At 52.6% G+C, this 24115-nt stretch overlaps 4 protein-coding genes across 4 annotated transcripts; 3 read left to right on the top strand and 1 right to left on the bottom strand.

The window, feature by feature from the left end:
- Nucleotides 1–8366: 8366 nt before the first annotated feature.
- Nucleotides 8367–11299, top strand: NECHADRAFT_91829 (uncharacterized protein; the record flags this gene model as incomplete). The annotated part of the gene is made up of 4 exons (XM_003053026.1): nt 8367–9767; nt 9865–9999; nt 10058–10185; nt 10234–11299. The coding sequence occupies 4 exons, from the start codon at nt 8367–8369 to the stop codon at nt 11297–11299; spliced, it is 2730 nt and encodes a 909-aa protein (XP_003053072.1).
- A 654-nt stretch (nt 11300–11953) lies between these two features.
- NECHADRAFT_77698 (uncharacterized protein) lies at nt 11954–12670 on the top strand (the record flags this gene model as incomplete). Its single annotated transcript, XM_003053025.1, has 1 exon — nt 11954–12670. The coding sequence occupies one exon, from the start codon at nt 11954–11956 to the stop codon at nt 12668–12670; it is 717 nt and encodes a 238-aa protein (XP_003053071.1).
- A 1049-nt stretch (nt 12671–13719) lies between these two features.
- Nucleotides 13720–14117, top strand: NECHADRAFT_77697 (uncharacterized protein; the record flags this gene model as incomplete). Its single annotated transcript, XM_003053024.1, has 2 exons — nt 13720–13824; nt 13881–14117. 2 exons carry the CDS (start codon nt 13720–13722, stop codon nt 14115–14117), a joined length of 342 nt encoding a protein of 113 aa, XP_003053070.1.
- A 7779-nt stretch (nt 14118–21896) lies between these two features.
- NECHADRAFT_91828 (uncharacterized protein) lies at nt 21897–23887 on the bottom strand (the record flags this gene model as incomplete). The annotated part of the gene is made up of 6 exons (XM_003052518.1): nt 21897–22668; nt 22720–23061; nt 23108–23314; nt 23364–23487; nt 23542–23648; nt 23724–23887. 6 exons carry the CDS (start codon nt 23885–23887, stop codon nt 21897–21899), a joined length of 1716 nt encoding a protein of 571 aa, XP_003052564.1.
- Nucleotides 23888–24115: the final 228 nt, after the last annotated feature.

Genomic DNA, 24115 nt, shown 5'->3' with positions numbered 1-24115 from the left:
TGTCTTGATGAAACTGTTTCATAGAGGTACTATAGGAAATGCTGGGCCGTATGAGATCTCACCCGAGAGAGTCGGTATCTGCTCCATGGATCGGTTCGGCATATCTCTCTGGTCATGGATTACAATGGTTCGGATAGGAGATTGTGAAGCTAGGGAAACAAAAGGAACAAGCCCAGGTAGCAAGGCGGCGCATGTCCTTGGCTCCTTGCAACCTCATCAAAATGCCTCGCTGGGACCAAGTCTAGACGATCGCCGTGTGGGTTGTCTTTCAGCGACGGGGTGGCATTCTGTACTCACAACAGCAGCAGGCTGTGGGTTATCGCAGCTGTACAGTACGTGTTAAGTGATGCTCCAGAGCAAAGTTCCTGGCTGAGGCTAGGAGCCGCGGAGACCGGAGAACACCCCTGATCAATGCAGGCCGGCTCCGTAATTGGGCGTGGCGCGGGGTGTTGAGATCGATAGTCGCCGCGGCTAGATGCGACCAGCCTGCAGGGTGCAGGTGTGGCAGACGCGTGTTGAACTCTGTGTTTGGAGGACAAGGGTTTGCCCTGTCAGTTGCCAAGATGCATCGTCCACCACCCTTGTACCTTGTACATCATCATTGACCTCGGCGGTGCATGGATCGTCCATCATGTCGAATCTCCTGTCAGATGCGGAGAGGTAGTCTTGCGGCACAACCGGGAACGCGTCCACTACCGGTGGAGAAGTCCGTCATGTCTTCGCCGGGGGCCAGAAGCTGACCTCGAAAAAGAAAATAGGCCTTCCCGCCCCGGACAACGATAGTCAGTCAACTTGAGCCAAGATAGGGCATTCGGGCGCATTGTCAGCAAACAAATGGACTCGACTCACCCATGAGAGATATCCACAAACCTGCTGTAATCCTCTAGTCATTTCTGCGTCATCAGGCAGATTGAATGGAGTGCATTGTCTTGCCCACCCACCGTGATATCTGAGCCCCCTAGGCGCGGTCCTCCCAACATTCTAGTTGTATCACGAGCCCAGGATCGTGATCGAGCTCCCCGGGCATGTTTGGCCGAGCGGCTTGATTCGACCGCGTCCATCACATCTTGGGTGACTGCCTTGTAAGTTCCAGATTTAAAAGAGGGTCAAAAGAGACATTCAGGGGTAAACCCGCATGACGCAAGAAAAGTACGCCAGGGAGTGGAAGTTGCAGCCAGAATGTTTTCGGACCTTCGACGAGACCTCGGCAGTTGCAGTACCATCATCGCTCTGAATCAAGGTTGAGGTTTCTTTTTTCGTCATGGGGCTAAATTGTCCGAGCCGTCAGCAGTTGGTTTCTGCAACTGGTCCCTCCTGTTGGGTCTTGTGTCAACCAGGGGTCCCGCAGACAGTAGCGGTCTGATAATGCGCAACTTGGCTCGCATGCTTCGATACCTAGGTCTGGACCGAAGTGCCAGGAGGTCGCAGCCAAAGGGTATTAATCAGCAACCCACCCCTCGGTGCTAAGCGGCGCGCATGGCTGCAGTGGCACTGGTCCCGTGATGATGCCTGTCTGTGGTGTCTGTGGGTCTTTGCTACCAGTCCTTGGACTGTCCCGACATGGCGAATCAACTAGTATTGCTGATCTAGCGATAGATCTTGATCTCGGAACAGGAAGGCTTGAAGATGTAGACGTAGACGTTGGAGTGGGTCAAGGATCAATAGTCCACTGGCTCACACTGTTTGCGTGGGGTGCCCGAGAGATGCTTCTGAGGGAGACAGCCACTTCCGTCGGGTGTCTCTGATACCCCATCACGGGTATCATACTTTAGATCAAGAGCGTCGCCTCGCATTTACTTGGACACAACAGCTAAGGCTCTTGCAGGTTGCCTCGGCGCAAATCTGCAAATGTGCTGGTGACAGGACTTCGGCAGATGGTTGTCTCTACTTGCTGTTGCCTCCCAAGGCATCATTGCCGGAATGCGACTGGTTGGGTAAACCGGCAGAAATAGTTGCATTTTCAAAACGAGACCAGCTATCTGGCTCTGGTGGACGAACGGGAGCAGCCAAGTAGGCAACCGGGATGTCGTTAAGCCGAGGAAGTGAGTGCGCCGTGTGCGTAGCAACAGACGTAGATCGTGGGCTTGAGATGGTGCAGTGACACCGTCAGTGGAGGGTTAAAAAAAGCAAGGCGCCTGCAGGGCTTCAGCTACCAAACGTCGAGGTAGCAGATGACAAGGTTGGCTGTCCAATGCTTTTCTTCGACTAATCGAGGAGCCCACTATTGATGGGTACAGAGGTGTTCGCAATTTTCCGGCGGTGAATCGTCCAAGGAACCGGGAAGACCGCTTTGCGGTGCGGTGCACTAAAACACATACTGTACTCCGTAGCGGCCCATGAAATTGGGAGTTAAAACACGGTTCCGACACCCATGATTACTCATCATGAATCCTTGGTTTGAAGCCGATTGACTCCCCGACTTTTGTGATATCAGACACAGCACCGCAAGAAGGTGAAGGAGAGATCTGCTGGATCGGCTATGTGGCGCATGCATTCTGGGGATCTGTTGCTGGGACCAAATGAGCTTGCTCTGAGATGAGATCGCGCCCCCGAGATGAACAGCCAGGGTTATCCTGGATAGAGAGTGGGGGGAGTGTTGGTGATGCGCCCTTCTTGTGGGTGTTGAAAGTGTTTGGTATTTTGTGGGCATGCCTTGCTCGCTAACCCCAGGGCGAGTCAAATAGAGCTCTGGGGTGGTGAACTAATCGAACCCGTAGGATGGAAGGATTTCCTTCTGGTCAACTGCGGACCATGGCAGAAATTCGGGTCCGGCTCGATCGTGACTTTCTAGTGCAGGAATGGCCATCGGCATCAATGGGGCGCGAACGAGTGACTGATGCAGCTCCCTATTAACTGCGTGGAAACGGTCCAGTCGCCAGAAACAATGGCTTGGTCATTGGACGCCGCAAAAGGTCTCGACCAGGCAAGATACCCGAGAAACGCTGTGCAAGCTCGGCCGAAGAGCTCCCTCCTGGCTGCGCCTTTGCAGTTTAATGGGCTATGGCGTCAGTACTGGGGAGCTGTGTGAAGCCGGTGAATAAAAAAGCAACGCTACCGAGCTATCGACCAAACAGAAGCAACGAATGTCTTAGCCGGGTCACTCTTCATCAGGGCAATCATCTTTGAAAGGGGGAGCCGCCGAGAGAATGAGAGACGTCTGGAGAGGGACAGGGACGAGGGAGGAGTGGGGGTTTGTTTGGGTGGGTGCCTGAAACCCAGCAGCCAGCTTCGTGAAGTGGAGGGGAGGGAGGGGCTGGAATTTGGAGAAGATGGGGATTGAAATTCCAGATTTGAGATGAGATCGATATGATGCGATGCAGCGAGATGGCATCTGGGCGTACGTAGTGCAGAGCAAGGCGGAGGAGTCGATGGACACCTGAGCAGGTAGATATTGGAGGGGAGTGTTGTTGAAGGTGGATGGATAATAGGTACTAATGCAGGGTGGATGAACGTCGAGCGCCTTCCTAAAATGAAGGATTGTTTAGAAGCCGCCTTCCTTTTCAAAGTCACACTCTACCCAAGCAGGCTGGGCTATTCGGGGTGCCCCTTCCTTGAGTCGTGAGGGGCTCAAGAGTAGCACACCCAGAGGCACATTATGAGTCAATTAGAAAGGTTAAAAGACACGTAGGAGGTAGGTAGCTGCATGAAAGCGAGGGAGGCATGCGCTGTACTGTAAGTAGCATTGCGCTGTAAGTCGAAATAGATAGCGCACCTCCCCCTACGTAGTTTCCAATCCGTCGTGTGCAGAGATCCATCCGTGGATGAACGGATGGGATCTTCCAGTGCTTCGGAGACTCGAGACCCGCTCACACCAGTAGAAGCGGCCGCTAAACAATTCTGTAGTGCGGAAGGATAGACTGCTCACAGCATGTTACTGGAAGAGTTCCAGATTTGTTCGAGGTCTTTTGTGTAGGTGGCTAGCTGGTTCGCGAGGCCTCGCAGAAAACTACTGTAAGTCTACGCTGCAACACGATGGATGCCCGCCAAAGAGTCCTTCGCGGAGGTGGACGACATCTGCCAGTCCCAAACCGGAATGGTAGGACAGGACAGGACACGAGCAAGAAGCGGAAAAAGAAAAGTTGAACAGACGCGGCAATCAAAATTTCTCATGAAAAAGCAAAAGCCGCCAAAAGCTAGGCGCATGAAAATCCTGGCCTGTCATGGGTAAGGCATCACAATCCGACAAGGGCAGCTGGACGTAGCGTCTTCTGATGGGTGCACCAAAGTCGGAGCACGGAGCACATGCCTCTTACATGCAGCAAGGCGCACCTTCCTTCGCCCGGAGAACTGGCAGATGGCTGGCAGGCGCGCAGCGGCACTTGGCGGCTCAGATGCCGATGGGACCTATGCAGCCAATCCCAGCTGCAGCCTCCTCTCCCATCCAAATGGGAGCCCATCACAACGACGACAAGCATCCAGCACCCAGCATGAATCCTGAGACCTGATACCTCATACCTGAGACCTCACCCCTGAGAGGCTGACAATTCCATGGATGGATTGTCCATTCACGGGCCTCATGGACCTTGACGGGCTCCATCAACCTTCTCTCCGTCCCACGCCGGTTTTCCAGTATTGTCTACCAAACCTGCTAGCCTTACACGCAGACGCAGCTCGTATCTGACAGGCGTTGGTTGAAGCCGCGGGATGGTCCAGCCAGCCATTGGATGCCGCGAAACGTCCACACAGCATTGCCACCGACCGAGTTGCACGTCTGACACTCTGACACGCCGTCGTCCCGCGGTCGAGCGTCCGAGAAGCGGGATAGGCATTCAGCTTTTGATTCCAGCCCCTTTCTGCTTTCTGGCTTCAATTGCCGCGATAAACCCCGATAATTTTCGGCTCCAGCTCACAAAGGAAGGCAAAGGCGTACTGGACAAGGCGCAACGGCAGCATAAAGACCCGACAGACATGGGAAGTGGAGTACAAATCCATGCCTGAGGGCACCATGTGGAATTGTGGATGTGTGGCCCTCCACTCCTAATCGCGCCAGCTCCAGCACGTCGGTGAGATAGCCCGATGCGCCGGCGATCGCTCCAAGGGAGGGTTGCAGTGGGCTGGCGGAGGGGCCTCGTGCTGGCCCTGGAGCTGGCTCTGAGGAGGGACCAGGGTCCCGTCATTCCAGTGCCCCGGTGCCTTCCTGGCTTCTAGGTTCTGGGGTTATAATGGTATTGGGTGGTTTGTGGGCAACTTGGGGTTTACCTAGATCGCGGTTTTAGGGGAATTTCCATCCCTGGGATCTTGGACTCAGACTGCGGCTTCTGCGCGGCGACTCAGACTAACCCGAATCTCACTCGTCCAGAAGACTAGGGGTACCTTTACTTTGACGGTCGATTGCGCACCCAAGCAAGTCCCTGGATGATTAATTCCCTCGCCCACAAGTCAGCGTCGTGGGCTCCTGGTCATCGTGACCCCCAGAGACGAGCAGTCATATCTTTGCTTTTCTCTGCGTCAACGCCGGGCAGCAGGCCACGCACCGCACCGCACCGCACCTCGCAGTACTGCACACCCCGGCGTCCGTCCACGCTCACCGCGCCCTAATCGCCGGTCCGGTCCTCACTTCCATCCTTGCCACTCAACAAAGTCTGGAAAATGCAGTGGCCAGTGTTTAATTACACGTCAAAGGCGGCACAAGAAAACGATTCAACTACCTACGGTGGGACGCCGACACGGACACGCATCCATCCTGGAAGGGCGGACCGTTGGCCTCGGACAAGAAAAAGCAACGTCGCTCAACTTGTGTCATCCAGAGAGGCATCCATGGTTGCTGACCGACTCGGAGGCAGCATTCTCCAGACGCTCCCAGGCAATGAAAGAAGGCAGCGCAGAAAAACCAGACGCAAACACAAACTGACCCCGCCCCCGTCTGGGTGGTCCACAGTGTTTCTCGAGGGCGGCGCCACTAAAGCTCCCTAGTAAGTAATGACAGCTTGGAGTCTTGCAGAAGTCGATATGACAGGTCTGTTGCTACTGCCGCCGCCGTCGCCGGCCCCCAGCATGCCCCCCGACACGACACCACGGCCGGATACCTACCGATCGTCAAGGAGCATGGCAACCCACATTGGCCTTGTCCTAGGGTTACTGTACTCGTGCCTGTCCTGTCTTGTCTCGAGCAATACCCATCCTTTGTGCTCCGTCCCCTTGACCATACCCTTCCTGGACTCCCAAGGCATTCCTAGACGGCATCGCTATATTCGGCTCATCCTCCAACACCTCTTGTCAGGAAACCATAAAGCCCATCTAACCCCCACATCTTGAACCAGCTCGGACCTCCTCAAGCCTCCTGATACATTGTCTCTTGACACGGACATCTCTTATATCCCATACCATCCCGGGTCCACCCCAACTGTCACCTTGTCTTCATCCTCTTCAACTTCCCGAAAGCACCATGGTCTTGTCCAGACATCCTCGGCTTGCCCCCTCGCCGCTCAACCAGGGCCCTGGCAACCAAGAACAAGACCCGTTCCCTCTTACGTTGCAACCTTCAGAACACCAAGTTATTCAACGGTCCGGGCTTCCTTGCTCGGCCATGGATATACACGAGGACGTGGCTCGTGGCTTCATCTCCCACAAAGCACCCGGAACCCGATGCCCTACCTGTGCTCTTGCAGGGAAAGAAGTTTGGGTTATTCCTGGTCGTTGTTGCGGATATTGTGGAACACCCTGTTGTGACGAGGCTCATTAACGACCACGGTAAGTCTCTAGAGTCTTTTGAATGTCAGAGAATGGACATCTGAACGATACACAGCTCGACAGTTGCGGTTGTTCATGAGTTGCCAAGAACTCGACAAGCCCTGATGGAGCCAGGGCCGAAACAACTCCAGACCTTGGCCAGGCATGGCACAGCGCGGTGGCTCGCGTCCTTTCCAATATCAATTCGAGAAAACATCCGACCAAACGGAAGGGTTATGAAAAGAATTGCATAGGGATCGCGACAACCCTTTGATGCGGCCGCGAGTTCGAGGTCATCCCACAGAATTAAGTTGACCAAACGAACTGGGCATTCTGATTGGCACAATGGCGTTTTAAAGATGCTTTTGCGCCATCAAGCAAATGTCTCAGAAAACCGTGGGTGTGACCAGGGTCACTTATCCATGGCTGATGCCCCTGGAGGGCCTCAGAAAAAGGTCGACGGAGAACACCAAAACGGGACTGCCGAGGCGGAAGAAGATGTGGCCTGAATGACCTTGCTGGTCTTGGTTGAGGGTTAAGCTTCTTCAAGGGATGATCATTTACAAAGGAGAGGGACGTGCTAGGGTTGATGGGCAGGTGACCAAAGCAGCACTCTTTGAAGTCCTCGCTCGGGCTTACTAGGATGCTGAAGTGCATAGTCGATCAACTCACATCAGCCACCCTGTCACCACATGGCTTTACCGGAGTACGGGAAGACAAGCGTAGGCGATAATTGCCCGAGGCTTGCCGGTGGATGGGATGGGAGCCAAGCCTGGAGGCAGGCAGTGAGCGGTGTAGGGGTAGAGATAAAAATAATGTGCGGAGTATTTAGTTGCGATATTAATGATAATGAAGCTTTTGAGGAGCGTTTGATGGTGGAATCCCTCGTCTTCTTTCAATTACTCGCCCTCTTGGCACCATGGCGGCTCTCGAATACCCCAAGACAGGTGGTGGATGAAGTCGGGTTCCAGACTCTCGGCGTAGCGCCCAACAGAAAGAAATCTTCGATAACTGACCCGTATGACGCAACGAGGCTGCTAGGGTAGGATCTAAAAGTACGTACTTAGATCAGATGCAGAGGACCCAGAAGTCATCCCTGTTTAAGGTGTCAGTTCAGCTGTCAACTCTCATTTGCAGCCCGAGCTGGAGACCGACCACCCTCCGGCGATCCCCGAGGTATTTTTCGAGCCACCCAGGATAGGCAGGACAAATTGTGTAGCGATGTGCTGATAAACAGCCGAAGGCAATTCCTGACGTGCCAAACAAGCTGAATAAAAGGCAATTGTCGGCCTGAACTCGGTCAATGGGGGACTCGGGCCCGGCCTCCGGGGTCGGGTGCCCACTCCCCTGAAAGCCCCCGGCCGAGGGTCGCCCGGCCGTTGAATTGGCCCGGCTCCGGAAAGTGGACCGTTAATTTCCTGCGACAATTCGCGGGGATGTCATTGGCTGGACAAGCGACCCCAGGATTGATTGTCCGCCCATCACCCGCCCCCGCCCCCTCCCTTCCGAATACCACAACGGCTTGTCTCGCGATCCCCTCAACGCCGCGCTCCGATCTCAGTCAACCTCTGTGCGCTCCCGCGGCCGGACCCCCGTCTGTCTGGCATCCATTGCACCGTCATTGTCCGGCCCGCCCGCTAGTTAGAAACAAACACACGGCACGGCCCGGTCTAGTCTGCGCACCGCGGGCGCTCAGGATGGCGGCCGCCGAGCAGAACGGCATCGACATCCTCTGCGATGCCGCCGGCTCGGATATGCTGCTTTCATCATTATTTGCCCTAGCAGCACCGGGACATGATCAGCAGCGAGCACAACCGCAGGATCAGCACGAATTACAGCACTCGCTGCCGACAGCCTCACCTTCGAAGCAACCCCACCAACAGCAGGTCTATCACCAACAGCTAGACTCTGCGCTGCAGCCGTCGCAGCAAGAAACTCCACGGAAGACCACGTCGTCTTTACCATCGAAGCGCAAGTTGTCCGACGCGTCCGCCTCGTCGCCGTCCCACGTATGCCACATCTGCCGACGCGTCTACGAGCGAGCCGACCACTTGACGAGGCACCTGAGGTCGCACGAGAACGCCCGACCGTACCAATGCTCCCGATGCCCTAAGCGCTTCAACCGCGCCGACCTTTTGACGCGGCACGAGACCACGCACGACCGAGATGGCGCTGCAAAAGACCGCCCGTTTATCCGAAGAAACGATCGCGCTGCCGAAGCTTGTCTGAACTGCGCCGCCTCCAAGGCCAAGTGCGAAGACCAAAAGCCATGTAGTCGCTGTCGCAACAAGAGCCTAACATGTCAAATGCCGGCGAGGCGTGGGAATCAATATAGAACTTCGGAGTCACAAGCAGGAGTTTCCCCTTCTGATAGTTCAATGGTGGCTTCGACCACAGGCAATGACAACCAGGTTTTCACGGCAGGCGATGCCGCCTATGCGCTGTCACAATCAGCTGTCGCACACCAAGTCCAATCGATCGATAATACTGCTGGATATGCTGGTTCATCCTTCCTCGGTGCGCCAAGTGTGGAAGCTACGCCTGATGAGACCCTGTACTTTGCAGTGCCGCGGAAACTGCTTCCTGATATCGAACTCTCCTGGGACATGGACTTTGGCGGCTTCACTGTTCCAACATCAGATGTGAATGGACCAAGCCCTCGGTTGGGAAATGGGACAAAGCGTTCATCTCGTCAACCTCGAAGAGACATGGCTCAGGAAGACGCGGCTCTCCAGCGTTCAGCTTGGGTGGCTGATCCAGACATCAATGGCCATGCAGACGCCTCGGCCTTTACTTTGAGAAAAGTGTCGTCAGTTGTTCGTGACGGCCTCTTCGCCATGGTTCTCGCCGATATCTCGAACTCGCGGCAGATTCCAACATTTCCCTCGGCCGAAACCTTGAGCTACCTGACTGAAACGTTCTTTACCCAGCAAGACCAGAAACGGGATGCCTTCATTCACAAGGCTTCTTTTGATACTTCTACAGCTACCTTGGAACTCACCTCTGCTATCGTCTCGAGTGGAGCTACATCTGCGCCAACAACCTGGCAATTCGGCCTTGCTCTTAACGAGGTCTTGAGAACTCTCCTCAACAGTCTTGTAAGTCTGGCGATCTTTTAGTTCTTTCTGATAGTACTATACCACTATGCTGGTGTGCGTGACATAGACTTGGACGAAGACAAACTAACGAGGATAGCTGGAATCCTTTGATTCGACAACGAAACCCCTGATGCTGCTCCAAGCGTCCATGCTTCATCTTGACATTGGGCAGTGGTGTGGCTTTAATCGTCAGATGGAAATGGCACAGACTTTTGCCCAGCAAGTGTTGACAGTAAGCCTGCCTTGAACACTTGAACATGGTTGTCCGTCAGCGGGCTAACGAAGAAAAGCTGGTGCGAGGAACTGGGAGGATTTCTTTTTCGTCAGACTCGGCCCTCTATATCCCAAGTGCAGGAGACTCTCCTGGAGACTTGGAGTTGAAATGGCAGCAATTTGCTATGATTGAGTCCTACAAAAGGTCTGGCCACTGCTCCCGTTATGCTTGATACTTGCTGACCGTGTTCAGGTTGATGATACGCCTGTTCATTCATGATGCGCAATCCTCAATTGTTTCATGGAGGAGTTCAAACATGGCATACAACGAACTCGACTTTACCCTACCGGCGGCGGCTGATCTTTGGAGGGCCCCAAGCTCACAACAGTGGCGGGAGCTGCACTCGGTAAAGAGGTCCACAACTGTAGGCATTCCGCGACTCCTGGATGTGAGAGACTGCATGTCCTTCATCACCGAGCCCAACGACTGTGTCGATATCGAACTCTGTTGCATGGCCGCTCTCTCGGGGATGTGGGGCCAGATTTGGATCTATCGCGATGCTGTCACGTATCACAGCAACCCGGATCGACGCAGTACCGGCTCTCCAGCTTGGACTAATGCTTTGTACGAAGATCTGTATAGCAGGCTGGTGAACTTCTCCAACCAAGCTCAGGGGCTGCAAACGTTCAGCCCGGAGCTCTTGCTGTTTTGTGAGCTCTTGATGATGGCACTCCATGTCTCGTTTGACGAACTGCACCGACTCGCTGGCTACAACGGGGAGGGAGGGTCCCGGAGAGCGGCACAAACACTGGAGACCACCTGGTTTTCAGGACCAGAAGCTCGCCATGCCGCATGGCACGCTGGGCAGGTACTCCGCCATGCACAGGAGTGTAAAGCAACAAGTCTGCAAGGGTTCAACTCAATGGCTGTCTACTTTGCTGGCCTTACCCTGTGGGCGTACGGCATCATGTCAGCTCCGGGCTCAACAAACGGCCAAGGGATTGCGGACGACCATGTGCTACTCAATGGACAAGAAACGAGGGAGTCGAGAGCGTTTCTCGAGCTCGGACAAGGCACACCAGCCTTGACGTTTCCAGCAGGCCTACGTCTCCAGACAGAGCCATTGTTGAACAGCGATGTCGCCCTGTCACATGCTCGAAATATCTTGCGACAAAACTTCCCCGTTCTCAGCGAGCCGCTGCCCCAGTTGGTTGAGAGGCTGTGGCGTCGACTTGTAGAGCTGCAGTCGGGCCAGAACGGCCAGGCCATGGCCAACACGGATGGAACCGTGGCAGGAAATGGTAGCCGTCATGTTTGAAGTTGTTTATTCCTAGGTATGCGGACTATAAAAGGATGTTTGCGTGGGTTTGCTTGTCTAGAACTCATCCAATTGGGTGTTAGCGAAGGAGTTGGGGCGGAAAACGGGAAACACAAAAGGGTCATGACTGGTAACATGTTACAAGGGAGGGTTCTATAAGGTGACATGATGAACTTATCATTGTTGGAGTGTTTAGCTTATTGTTTATTGCCTATGATTCGTGATGGTCTGGGAGCTCATGTTCAAGAGTGAGCATCATTGCCCGTGTTACGTTCACGTCTACATGTACAAACCGAGTGGACGGCACTGAAAATGACTAGCATGGAGGGAAGTTGCACTGGAGATGATTACTTGCAATATCACTTTCCTTTGTTCACATCTCACTTCTGGAAGGAGGGCTAGGATGTGCCTACTGCGAGAAAGGGAAACCCTTTGCCAACTCTTGCCTGCTTCACAACCACTCAACTATTCTGCTCTCCTTTTCATTTGGTGCTACTCACTCACTCATTGAATTACTGCGTTAACAACTCTTATCGTCGGCTTGAAGACTTAGTCGCGGCGTTTCTATTTATCTTCAGGCTTGTCCTTCATTACTATCCCACGGCTTGGATAACTCGAACCGTCCCGATGCCTCCCATCTAGAAGAGAATTGACATGCCGCCAGGTCCTTTGCACGATGAACTCATCTTTGAACGCCTCGATGATGTACGCCTCCTGCGGCACTACGAGAACAATGCCATGGCCTGGGCTGGGCCGCTCTCGACAACAGACTTCCTAGATGTTCATTTCAGACTGAGCACTATTCCAGGAGAAGCCTCCGCCTTTGAGATCTGGGCACTCCGCAAACCCGACGATCCTTTGGGTATCATTTCGAGCTGCGCAACACATCTCCGCGACGCAATCGCGAGCCGCGGCAAGGGCGTGAGGATGACTGGTGCTGTCGTCATATCCGAAATCTTTACCGATCCCGAATACCGCGGCCGCGGCTTCGCCAAGCTGCTCCTCAAGAGAGTACAAGACCACTTTGATGAGCGGGACGATTTGGATATTGACTTTACCGTCATCTATGGTAATGGTTCCTTGAACTGGTACCGAGAGCTGGGGTGGAAGCCTGTCACAGCGACCCAGCTGACCATCAATGTTGAGCGCTTCCGGGCTTGCGCTGGGTCTGAATGTGAGAAATTGGAATTTCTCACATTCCGGGAAGTCTGCAACATTGCCAATTGCGACGTCAACATCAGCAAGCTGCGTCTCTCCAAGGCTCAAGGCCCCAAAACCCACGTCCAACTTCTACCCAGCGCGTTTTTGGCCCGACGGCACCTATACCGCTCCGCCTTACTCGCCTACAAACTGCGTCAAAGTCACATTTAGTATCATGGGGTTTCGATTCTCGAGGGGGCAACAGAGGTAGCAGCATGGTGGACCCGCGACTTCCAGAACAGCCGGCTCATGATAGGACGTTTATTTATGACGCGCCTGAACAATGTGGACAGACTGGTAGTTGAAGTATTGGAGGCAGCAATGGAAGAGGCACTCCGGCGTGGGCTGCGGGAGGTGATGCTTTGGGATCCGAGCCCTCAGGTGGTGTTGGCGGCCATGACAATATGGGATAAATATGATGCGGACGTGCAAGTCATGACTGGGGAGAGAACGGAGATGGTACCATGTGTGAGATGGAAGGGCGGCGAGGAGCGGGATGTTGTGTTGGATGAAGGGCAGTTTGTGTCATGGAGTTGATGTGCAGGACAGGGCAGGGTTGGCTTCGATTGGGGGAATAATTCGGGGCCGGAAGAGTCCATGAATGAAACAGCGACGGACATTGATTGCGGCGTATGTACCTAGGTATGAGCAAGGTTGTTCTCATCTGGTAATGCTGGGGTATCCTAACCCTGGGGGGTTGGAGTTTATTCTGTGTATAATAGAGACAGCGAACAAAGCCGAGATTTGGGATAAACGGTTGTCAATTCCGCTGTGCTGATGCCACGGCAATCATTCGTTTGCCGTCTAGAGCCGGGCCTAGTCGGAGCTCGGGACTTGAAGCTTGGCTTGAGAATGACGGCTATGCTATTGAGACGTCGTTATTGGGTAGTCAGGGACATGAATGAAGCTGTTGTGGGGGAAGAAGATGACAGGGAGGAGAAAAGGTGGAGTACAAGTTGACCCCGCGATGATTGAATGACAAAGCATGGGATCGGTTGTTCAACCCCCGAGGGGGGCGGAACTTGATGCCTGCCATGCAACCACACAATCCATGGTTATTCACACTCACCTTTAACCCGCATGCAACCGTTGGCTGATCTGTTACTGTACCTACCTCCCTATCTTGAACATATATGAACCCAAGGCTTCTCCTCAGAGTTTCCCCTCTGATCCGACAATCCACTTCATCCCAGGTCCGAGCGAGACTCTACACCACCAAGATGGCGAACCGTGTCCACCGAATCACCATGTTCAAGATGCCTAGCGAGGCTGACCGGGCCGTTCTTCTGGAGCAGTACAACAAGCTGAGTGCCAACCAGCAAAAGGTGAGCTCACAAGTCACTCCCCTCACAGATCCGTCACTAACTGCTTCCTCTTCTAGGACGGCAAGCCTTATATCCTGTCCATGGTGGTCGGTGCCGCCGATGAAGATGCCCGATCTCAGGGATACCACTTTGTCTCCAAGACCGAGTTTGCCAGCATGGAGGATATGAAGTACTACGACGAGGAGTGCAAGGCTCACAGCGACCTCAAGACGACTGTCAAGACGCTGGGCGTTCAGGGTGTCTTGACCATTTACTTTAAGCCTCAGGCTATTGGTGGTATTGACAATGCTTGAGAGATGTGGGGGTGAGATGAGACAAAGAGATGGGATAGATGAAGACAAATAAATAAGAAATAAACAAGATCTCTTCACGATGTGGTCATTACGCACTTCTGCTTCAGCTTATTGCTTGGTGTCTGGCTTACCATTGTCCGGGCTGTTGGTGTCATTAGGCTGTGGAAACTCTCACCAACGGCACTTGGCGATATCGTGGCTGACCTCGTGGATGTACTGACTGCATGTGACAAGTTCAGGCGCTCACATGGCTGTGCGCCACTTAGCACCGCCTGTCCTCGTTCTCAAAACAACATGCTTGTTGCGCTCGGGCCTGCCGCTGGGATCTAGGCACATGGTGAAGACAATGCCTGTGCACTTTTGCACCGAGGCCAAGGCTCAGTGCGGGGCAAGGTTGAGGAGAAGTCAAAGGGACCTTTGCGTTAGGGATTAAGACCTGCGGAATGAGACGCTCCGTTAGGTATGGGCGTGTTAGTGTCAATGATGATCTCAAGCCCATGGAAGACAAGCAAGTGACCATGAAGCCGTAACCAAGATACGAGTTGGAGCTCCCGGAAGAATTGAGATGTGTTGGAGGAGAAGGACTCTGTGATATAAGATGGAGGTTAGACACCTTTTACTTGCCAGTTAGGGCTGATGTGACCCGGACAATGGCAATTGACACCTGATTGCTCAGAAAAGAGCAGACTGAAGCTCGAAGCAAAGGGCGCTGCTCAAAGGTTTCTCAAGGCTTTGACATATTTCGAACAGATGCCAGTAAAAGGCTGAGTGGCAGCAGAGGGATGGACTTGTATTAGCTGATTGACACAAGTATGGTGTGATTCTATCTCTTTGAGTTGTGCCACATGCCCAAGAGACATGATTCGTCAAACCCAGTTCCCAACCTAGCCACTTCATCCCCCTTTTAACAACTCGCTCGGCATGTCACGCTCTGTACGTCTAGACCGAGGATAATGTGTGGGGAAGACGAGGCTGTCAAAGATGGACTTTCTGGATCATGAAGACCTGTTGTGAATGTGTCGAAGAATCTGACGTGAGGGAGCGTGAGAGCATAGGGCACAGCGTTCTGATGGGCCTGAATGCCAAAGAATGTATGAAGATGTTCACCTTCGATAGATTTTCAATAGCTGTTAATGTATTAAATTCGCCCAAAACGAAGCGGGCCCTTCGCAACAACATGATATCGCGAATGTCTTGTAGCCTGCGGGCACTGTGGGTGCGCAACACGGCCAGGGGAATTACTCCCATATTGCACTTCTAGAGCTTTAAAGGTAGCCAAGTGAATGATCAAGAAAGAATAATGCCATTTAATAATTTCCCAAGTTTAGATAAATAATACTTCTATCGCAAAGTATTGCTATTACTGAGGTGCCATGTGGTGATTTAGCTTCGCCAGGTGATAGCCAGTGTCGCCATCTAACTACCAATGAGGAAGTATTTCCTAGTAAACAAAAGACAATGCCATTGTTTGTTATTGATCAGTGGTTTTTTTCTGAACACTGATGTTAAAATAGCCAAGATCTTAATTCTTCTCTTCCACCCAACATCTGCAATCATCTGAACACCACAACTCGATGATAGCTTTTCCTGACACCTTTCTCTCAATACAAAAAAGCTACTTCCAAACCATATCGCATATCTTGAATCAGAACGGTAAGCCTCATTGTTTCTCTTTCCGATATCTCAAAGACAAGACAAGGAGTCTAACGATTCTTTGCCTCAGACCGGCACAACTGTCTCCATTTTCCGTCACAGTTGTCGGCAGCCTCCAAAGCACAAATATATATATATATATGTGTTATCCTTTACGATATTCTCGGAATCGATCACAAGAAGTATTTGAAAGCGGGACTTTCAAGTTCTCTTGTTCATCCCGATCTTCAATATATATATGCGACCTTCGTACTCAACTTCTACAATCTTCAGAGTTACGACAAGCCACCTCTCTTAATGCCGAAGAGTCGGGTTCAAGATACCCTCCAAAGCACCGATCAAAGATTCTCGCAAACAGACGCATACCATATCCGACAGTTTCGGAAGTCAAGACCATTCTCGCCGGCCGAGAAAGGAACCTTGACTCCCCTGGAACAAACGACGAACCATTTCCCTCTTGGGTTAGAGCAGTTGGCAGCTCAAACCACAAAGCAATTCGATCGGCGTGCAGAATCTTTGAGACGGCGAACAAGCCATGGAGAAGCAACGGACAAAGCCCAAGCAGAAGACCTGGCTGAGATTAAGTAAGTCGCAAATCAACGACATGTCCCGGGTCGGAAGCGACAAAGCTAGATCCGACAGGACCAAGTTCCTCGAAGGGAAGCGGACGCTCGTCGAATGAGGACGAGTCGCCACGACCTGAAGAGTTGAACGTCTGGAGCCAAGGCACACGCCACCTTGTCCCGCCTCCCAGTCTTCAAGTACAATACCCTAGGCTAAAGTATATGGACAACCCCGAGGATGAGCGTGTGATACGGGCGGCTCTCGCAGCTTGCAGAGACAGCCAGTACACACACCTCAACCTCGAACGACACGTGCTGTCGGGAGAACAAATACCGATCCAGCGTTTGAAGCGCGGTGACGTTGTGTTTCTCTGCACGACGCACGAGCTGTACGGGCCGGGCCAGAGGAGATATCTTTACTGGGGTACAGCCAAGTCTGGGCAGGAGAAGTATCTAGTGTTCTTGACACTAGTTACAAACGGCGGCAAGGGTGTGGTCCGGGGATCGCATAACTGGTTCCTAGAGCCGACAGCGTATCGTTTCGTGTCTGAGCCGCACCATGGCCGAAACACGTACGTTTGTTGGACTCAGGCGGTGGCGATCTCCCCTCCTCGACGAGACTCCATTTTTGGACGTATCGATGAGGAGGAGCAGATCACAAAAGGTGACCTCCGAGAACTAGGAGAGTTTGTGGTGCACCAGATGGAGCACCACAAGAACGACGTCAGCGACCTCTGTCAAGAGGCAAGGGAGCGACATCGTTCTGCTCAATCAGCGAACAGGGGGAGCCGGCGTGGGGATGCATGGTTGGAGACAAAGCACTGCGGCGTCGACGGCTGCGCATTCTACAGGGAGATCATAGACGCGTGAAAACAAGACGGAAAGAAGGAGGTGTCGCAGAAACAGAGTGTCGTCGCCTCTTCCAAAGTGAAAAGTCGGCCACCTGAATCTGCGTGTCGGTGCCTCGGGGGTGAGGCTCGACATTTCGACCCCAGACTCTTCTGGCTGGAGGGGTGAGAGCTGGAACAGACTGGAGCCGGAAGCACCTGTCTTCTTGGTCAGGAGTCGGAGACGTCATTGTGATATGGTAAGTCTTCTCTTGCTCGGATGTGTTCAGATGTGTAACTAACGCCCCAAGCAGCACATGACTTTCTCCCCCGTGTCTATAATATCTCCATGGTCCTGCTTCATGGTTTGTGACGAGGGGATGCAACCTCGGCGGATGATGGATCGAGGTGCTTCAGCATTTTTTGCCCACGGGGGCAGTCGACGATCGGCGATGGGTTCGAAGGGGACGGCTGAAGCCGATCGAAGTTCCTCAGCGATGGCCCGCTAGACGTGCCCGCCGGATGAATGACAAGGGGGAGATGAAGTCGCGCAGAGATCTCGACAGAGGGTTCCGGTGAGCCAGGGGAGAATGGGCCATGGGAAGAGCGGTTCCTATACGCCCTCGTAGTGATCGTCCGAGGAACACGGCAAACTACGCTGAGCCTCCTGTGAGCGAGCGAAGCGGCACAGGGAGCCAAAAGGACAGTGAGGATGAAGCAAGCCCAGAGAAAGAGGCCCCCGACAAAGAATTCATCAGCGATTCCGACCAGCCCATGAGAGATACAGATAGAGACTTCGTTGCCGAAGAATCAGAGCAGAGCACCACCGATGACGAGGTCCTAACTACTCCGGACAGGACTCGGACGGGGATGACCCTATTAAGGAACCCGAAGACGACGAGGGGGAAGACCCTAGGGCACAGCTTCAGGCGGAACTGGTGGACTTGACGGGTGATGACTAGGTAGGCAGTCTGCTGGCGTTTCAACTACTCAGTATGCGCGGCCAGGTCTGTGGCGGAAGGCTTGTTGTAGCTGCCGTCCGACTTTTTGGCAATGTGTCTCTCGTCGGATCCTGCGAAGTTGGAATGTCGACACCAACCGTCTATCATGGTGCTAAACATATACGCAAGGCGACCAAATCAACCATATCACCCTCACCAGATCGGATGCCCAAAGTGGCGTACTTGTGGTCAATGAATTGATGAGTCGAAACGACCTCACCCCCAAACATCAACGGCTCTATATATCAGAGCTTCTTTGGCATGCGCCATGCTGTGGTTGTTTGTCTCGTCGACCAAAAGGAGGCGACAACAGTGCATGGAAACCCGTCGTAGATCCAGTATGTCTAGGGTCCGGCGGTCGCCAGACGACTTTAGAGGGAGAAAGGGGGGGAGGACGGCGTATTTTTGGAGCAAGTGTTGGGGTTTTTGGTTGTGTCGATGAGATACCTAAGGTGGACGATGGTCGGAGTCTTTTTGGTGGCCTCAAGTCTGGCTGGTCCAGATATAATATACCATTTTTTGCTTGAACCGATACTGTCTGATCGACGACGATTGCCGAGTGACGGCGACAGCGCCGCACCACCGATCGATTGTAGTTCTTGCCATTGTGTTGAGAAATTGCAGAAACCATTCGAACGTGGAAAGGGATGCTTCTCGTACAGGTGGTTCAAGCAGTTTTACACCCGCCGAGAGGTCCAGTAACCTCTACTGCCAAAGAAAGTCTGAAGAAGGTAGTTGAAGAGGGCTAGATAGGTAGGTCGATTGGCTGTCGGTACAAAAAGCAATAGGGCTCAACAGCGCCTTGGAACCATCCAGGGATGGGTCAATGTCCCATCCTGTCAAGGAGGGTTCGACAGGCTGGTCATTGGGGCTTGGCCGGCGAAGAGGCCTGTAGTTTCGAGCTTCGGTAACTCATCGTGTCGTACGAAGCGCCTGAGCTCTTGAGATGGATGCCCCTAGGCTCTCTGATGCTGCGAGGAACGCCTCATAGCCCAATATGGCCAATTCGATGTATTGTTTTCCCTTGAGCGTTATTCGCTGGCAGCTAAGAGGTAGTGTTGTGTCGATGTGGTCGATTGGGAGCTGTGCTTCGTACGATCTGGCTCTGTTCTAGAAAAGAGAGAGGACGAGGAAGAGGGTACTGGTCCCTATAGTCGGCGGTAATGGCAGCAGCGGCTGCTTTTTCAAGCTCGTCAGGGTCATACGACCGATTGACTGTGGTTCTCGTAGACATCGTGTTGAGAGACTGCAGCCTTGAGAAGGTGGAAAGGTGGAAAACTTTCTCTTGTTTCTCATATGGAGGCTAGAGTAGTTCCTATGAGAGGCTTAACCTTTCATAACGATGTGGCTAGGTGTGACTCTTCTGCTCGGTAGTAAAATGTTCAAAAAAGGTCACTGTGTTAGTATCAAGGCATGATGCTATGATGTGTTGATAATCTGTCCGACCCTTGGTGGGAACTGAGCCAGAAGATCGAGGCCCGTGGTGGTAATGAATACTGAGTATCCAAGGCACCAACTGGGCTTGGATGTTGGCTCAGTACCGCCATAGTCGACGAGAGAGGGGTGAGGTTGATGTGAGGAAGATGATGAAGAGGAGAAGTTGAGAGACCGAGGAGCGGGAGGGAAGGAGCGAATTTATAAATCTCTGAGAGAGAAAACGGGTTCTGAAGACAATAAGGCTCCCCAACAGATGGGAAAACAAACAAATACAAGAAAACATGTGCATGTTAAAGTTTTCCGTTGTTCGCAATCGGGAACCTTGTTGATGAAGGTTACGGCGTTGAGGTGTAAGTTGAGTTTTCCAACTGTCAACGTTTTGTTGAACGGCCCCCACGTGATTCCAATTCGTTTTTGCAAAACGGGCAGTCGCATAGGTAGTGCTCTGCCTGTTTGGTGTTAATACTGTTTGGCTAGGCTTGCGTTTGATAGGGATTAGATGCCAACAATGAGGTCATCATCAAACATCGGGTTTCCTATGGTGCAGTTTGCATCGTCAAACTGACCTTGGAATCATCTAAACCTAGGTATATCCAGGCAAATACCTCCACGGAAGCTTTTACAATTTGCGCGAAGGAGGAAGAGCAAGGTCTGTTGGAACTTCCAGGCTCAGATCAGTTTGTATGATGCATCAAGCGCAGCCTCAATGACACTGCGCCCCAACTTACTCTCCTTGGGATAAGCTTATTTGCTTCAACCTTACGAATGGATCTGAGATCCGTATTACGATTCCTCGAATTTCCATGTAAACCTCTCGCGTCGATCAGGGCCGAGTCGCCCCGCCAGCGGGCAACAAGAACCACCATCACTACGACAGCAATAGCAACATCAACGGGAAGCAGAGTCATGCTACAGTTACGCCATAAGAAAATATCGGGATTAAAATGCTAGGAAAGATTGGTCCACGGTACGTACGGACCATGATGACCAAATGGCATGCGCGAGGACAGTGGTCGTGCCGGAAAAGGGGTGACCGATGAAGAGAGACTTTTGCGACAGCCCGCTCGTGACCAAGGCAACGACCCAGAGATGAATGACCGGTCGAAAAGACTGAGAATGAATATTCTTTTGATCGAAAATAAACTTACTCTAACCCAACTCTGGTGCAGTTCTACCCTCACCTCTCACGACTGATCGGTACATTCCCTCGGCCGAGTAAACTTGGGGAAGAAACCGACCGTCGCCACCGAGAAATACGTCAAGCTAGATCTACCACCGAGCTGCGGAACCCAAACCTTTAGCCAAAGGGAGCAGAGAGGACACCCATGTCGCCGCATCCATCTTGCATAAGCCTACCTGCCTGCCTGCCAGATCTCGATACCCTGTGCGTCACACGACATGCTTAGCAGACAGATGACAGATGAGAGGTCTCGCTGGCAGTGGCGTAGAGGTGGGTGACACCCAACAGCCAGGCAGAAAGCCTGGAGCCCTCTCGAATCAGACTCTCGAATGCTGGTCTGTGGAATCTTCCAACTGCGACAGACAAGAGCTCACTTCATTCTCTTACAGACACAGCCTGAGCAACCCCATCGTCTCATATTGTTGCGACTCGTGCCAGCAGTCTCATCACAAGGTCTCTCGAATCCCCTCGTTTGTCGTGCCTAGAACGACTCAGGCCCAAGACAGCCCCGTCACACCGTCGCAACATGGTCCTTTTTCCACGGCCAGATGATTCATAGCGGTATCATGGTGCAATATGAGAGTGCTACAGTGATACACGAGTCATGACATGACTCTCACACTTCAGGGGCGTAGATGTCTGGTTGCCTCTCTGGCTCGACTTGCCTGTCATCAGAGACGAGGTGGCACTGTATGGCTTCACTTGAGCAACCTGGACCATGTTTCATATTTGAGCATTTGTAATCTCTGCCTAAATGAAAGTTGTGCCAAGAAGTTGGCCATGAAGGGTGGTATCATCGACTCCGGGAACATTCCGCATTCTGACCATCCCATCCCATCCCATCCAGTGCCAACAAGAAAGCAACCAAGAAATATGAATCGTCAAATCAACTCCAACTGCTTCTCGTTCGTATCGACCCCATAATGATCCATATCCACCGCCATGACCAACACCAAAATCCTGCTGTTGTTGCGTCGCCATCCCAGCATAGATAGTATAGTAACGCCATATAATGCTCGAAACGCCTCCATAGCGCCGCCCAAAAGTCCATCAAAACCTTCTTGTCGCATGCTAGCTAGTAGAAACATAGCAGAGTGTTGGATAGATCAGCGTATCCGCTAGACACATCTTTCAGCGCTGGAAATGTCAGTCATTTCTGTTGCTGAGTCACTCCCTCGCCTTGAAGAAAGCTCATCCTTCGGAAAGGCTGTCAACCGCTCCAGGGGCTCAGGGCGCCGTTCCAAGGTGAACAGAGATATCACCACCATGACAGCGCAGACGAGCATCATGATTTTGATCTCTTCGGCAAAAGCACCGGCATAAACTTGTTTGACCAGGTCCTGAAGGCCCATCGGAAGGTGCAGACTTGTCAATGGTGAGCGATGCAGGTTTTCGAGCTGCGTCGAGGTGAGATGCTCCTGGAGATATCTGTTGACATGCGAGTTGAATATGACGGTGCAAATCGACAGCCCAATGCAGCCTCCCAGTACTCGAGCTTGCGCCACAGCCCCTTGGGCAGAAGCAAGCTCGCTACGTTCGGCAGCAAGGATACTTGTCATGATGGTAGCTGCAGAGAATGACAGGCCAACTCCCAGTCCAAAAATGGCTTGAAAGGCGTACTGAGCTTTGACGTAGCCGTCAGGCCTAGTCATCGTCGACATTAGCCCAACACCAAGCAGCTGAAGGCATGATGCACCCAGTAGAGTAAAAGATGTGTTGTTCTTCTTGCTGGATATTGCGCCCCCTAGAAACGATCCTATAGCACAGGCACCCAGTAAAGGGAGAATGTGTAGCCCTGCCATAAGGACTCCTTCGCGGTTGACAATTTGAAATCGTTCGGGAATGACAATCGAGAGAGAAATGTATGGGAAGCCTGTAAACATGGTCACGCTACTCGAGCGTCAGCAGCTGTCTCGACAAATAGAGCCGAATATCACTTACAGCAACCCCGCAAAGTACACTCGTCGCAACATTAACCGTATAGGGAATATGGGCTCGATGCGACGGTGTGGCTTCGTCTCTAGGAACACCTCCCAGCACACAAACACGATCCAGCTGACACCTGAGATGGCCAGGGCCGAGATGATCTCTGGGCTTCCCCAAGAAAATGTCTGCGACCCGGCCTGTTGAACGGCAAACACCAAGAATCCAGAGCTGCTGAGGAGTGTTGCACTGCCGATGAAGTCGATGCTGGTAAATGCCTTCCAAGAAAAGATGTGTGCTACGTCCTCATGTGGCCATAGGTTCGTGATAGCGAGGATCGTCGCAAGGCCAAAGGGGATGCTGCATTTGTCAGATAAGACTCTGAGCAAGGGGTTCCACCACTTACTTCATATTGAACAACCATCTCCAATCCGAAAGCTGAGAAACAGCACCGCCGATAATAGGGCCTAGCACAAAGGCAACTGCGAGAGTGGCTCCAATCATGGCCCCGATCAAGCTCGGCCGGTGGGAGGGTCCAACTTCTACCAGACCGATCTGTGTCAAGCTGTACAAGCCGGAAGCCCCCATTCCCTGGAAGGCTCGGCATACAATCCTGAGCTTCGTCAGCTGATGACCATGGCACAATCGAACAGGCTACGTACAAAGCCGTCATACTGGTAGCCGATCCACAACCTTGTGAGAAACCAACAAAGAAGACCCATGACACCACGAGCATGTTGCGCCTCCCGTAAATGTCACTGAGTTTCGAGACACAAACTGCGAATCCTGTGACGTTTGTCAGACGACCTTTGTTCCCAGATATACGCCCATGGAACTTACCCATATAAGTTAAAAGGTAGGCCAGGACAATCCATGGTGCATTAACAAAGTCATTGAGATCGTGCGAGATGGTAACGAGAGAAGTTGAGACGATGGAAGTGTCGAGACTCGAGAAGAGCAATCCTGTGAGCAGACTGAGATGATTAGTAAGAACTTCCAACCGAGATCCCCATGTGTCTTACGATATTACGAGGACCGCCTGTCGAGGTCCAGTAACAGAATGCTTCCGTAGTCCAGAAATAGTTCTTGTCGAGCCCATGTCTCCGCCTCTTTGTTCCTCCAGTATCGCCATCTGGCCCAGAGATGGATTGGGGTAAGATAGGGGCATGGGATATTCATTTGGCATTCTTTTCGGAAGATCTCGGTGACGTTTACCGAAGATTCTTGGCGACGAACTCTGATCAGGTGTATTTTGGTGCCAATGGAGGCCGTCGTAGAAGTAGAGGTAGACGTGGAGGTAGACGTCGTGTCAGGTAAGGGTATCGGGGCAACTTTGCTTGGCCGAGTAGGTCGAGATGTGGACAGTATAGGACACAGTCGGCTCCGAAATGCAACGATAGCGAGTGCTTGAAGG

This window comes from Fusarium vanettenii (assembly GCF_000151355.1).
Source record: "Fusarium vanettenii 77-13-4 chromosome 3 genomic scaffold NECHAsca_2_chr3_3_0, whole genome shotgun sequence".
Taxonomy (NCBI): domain Eukaryota; kingdom Fungi; phylum Ascomycota; class Sordariomycetes; order Hypocreales; family Nectriaceae; genus Fusarium; species Fusarium vanettenii.
The sequence above is the reverse complement of the archived record's forward strand: the minus strand, read 5'-3'. Positions and strand labels throughout refer to the sequence as shown.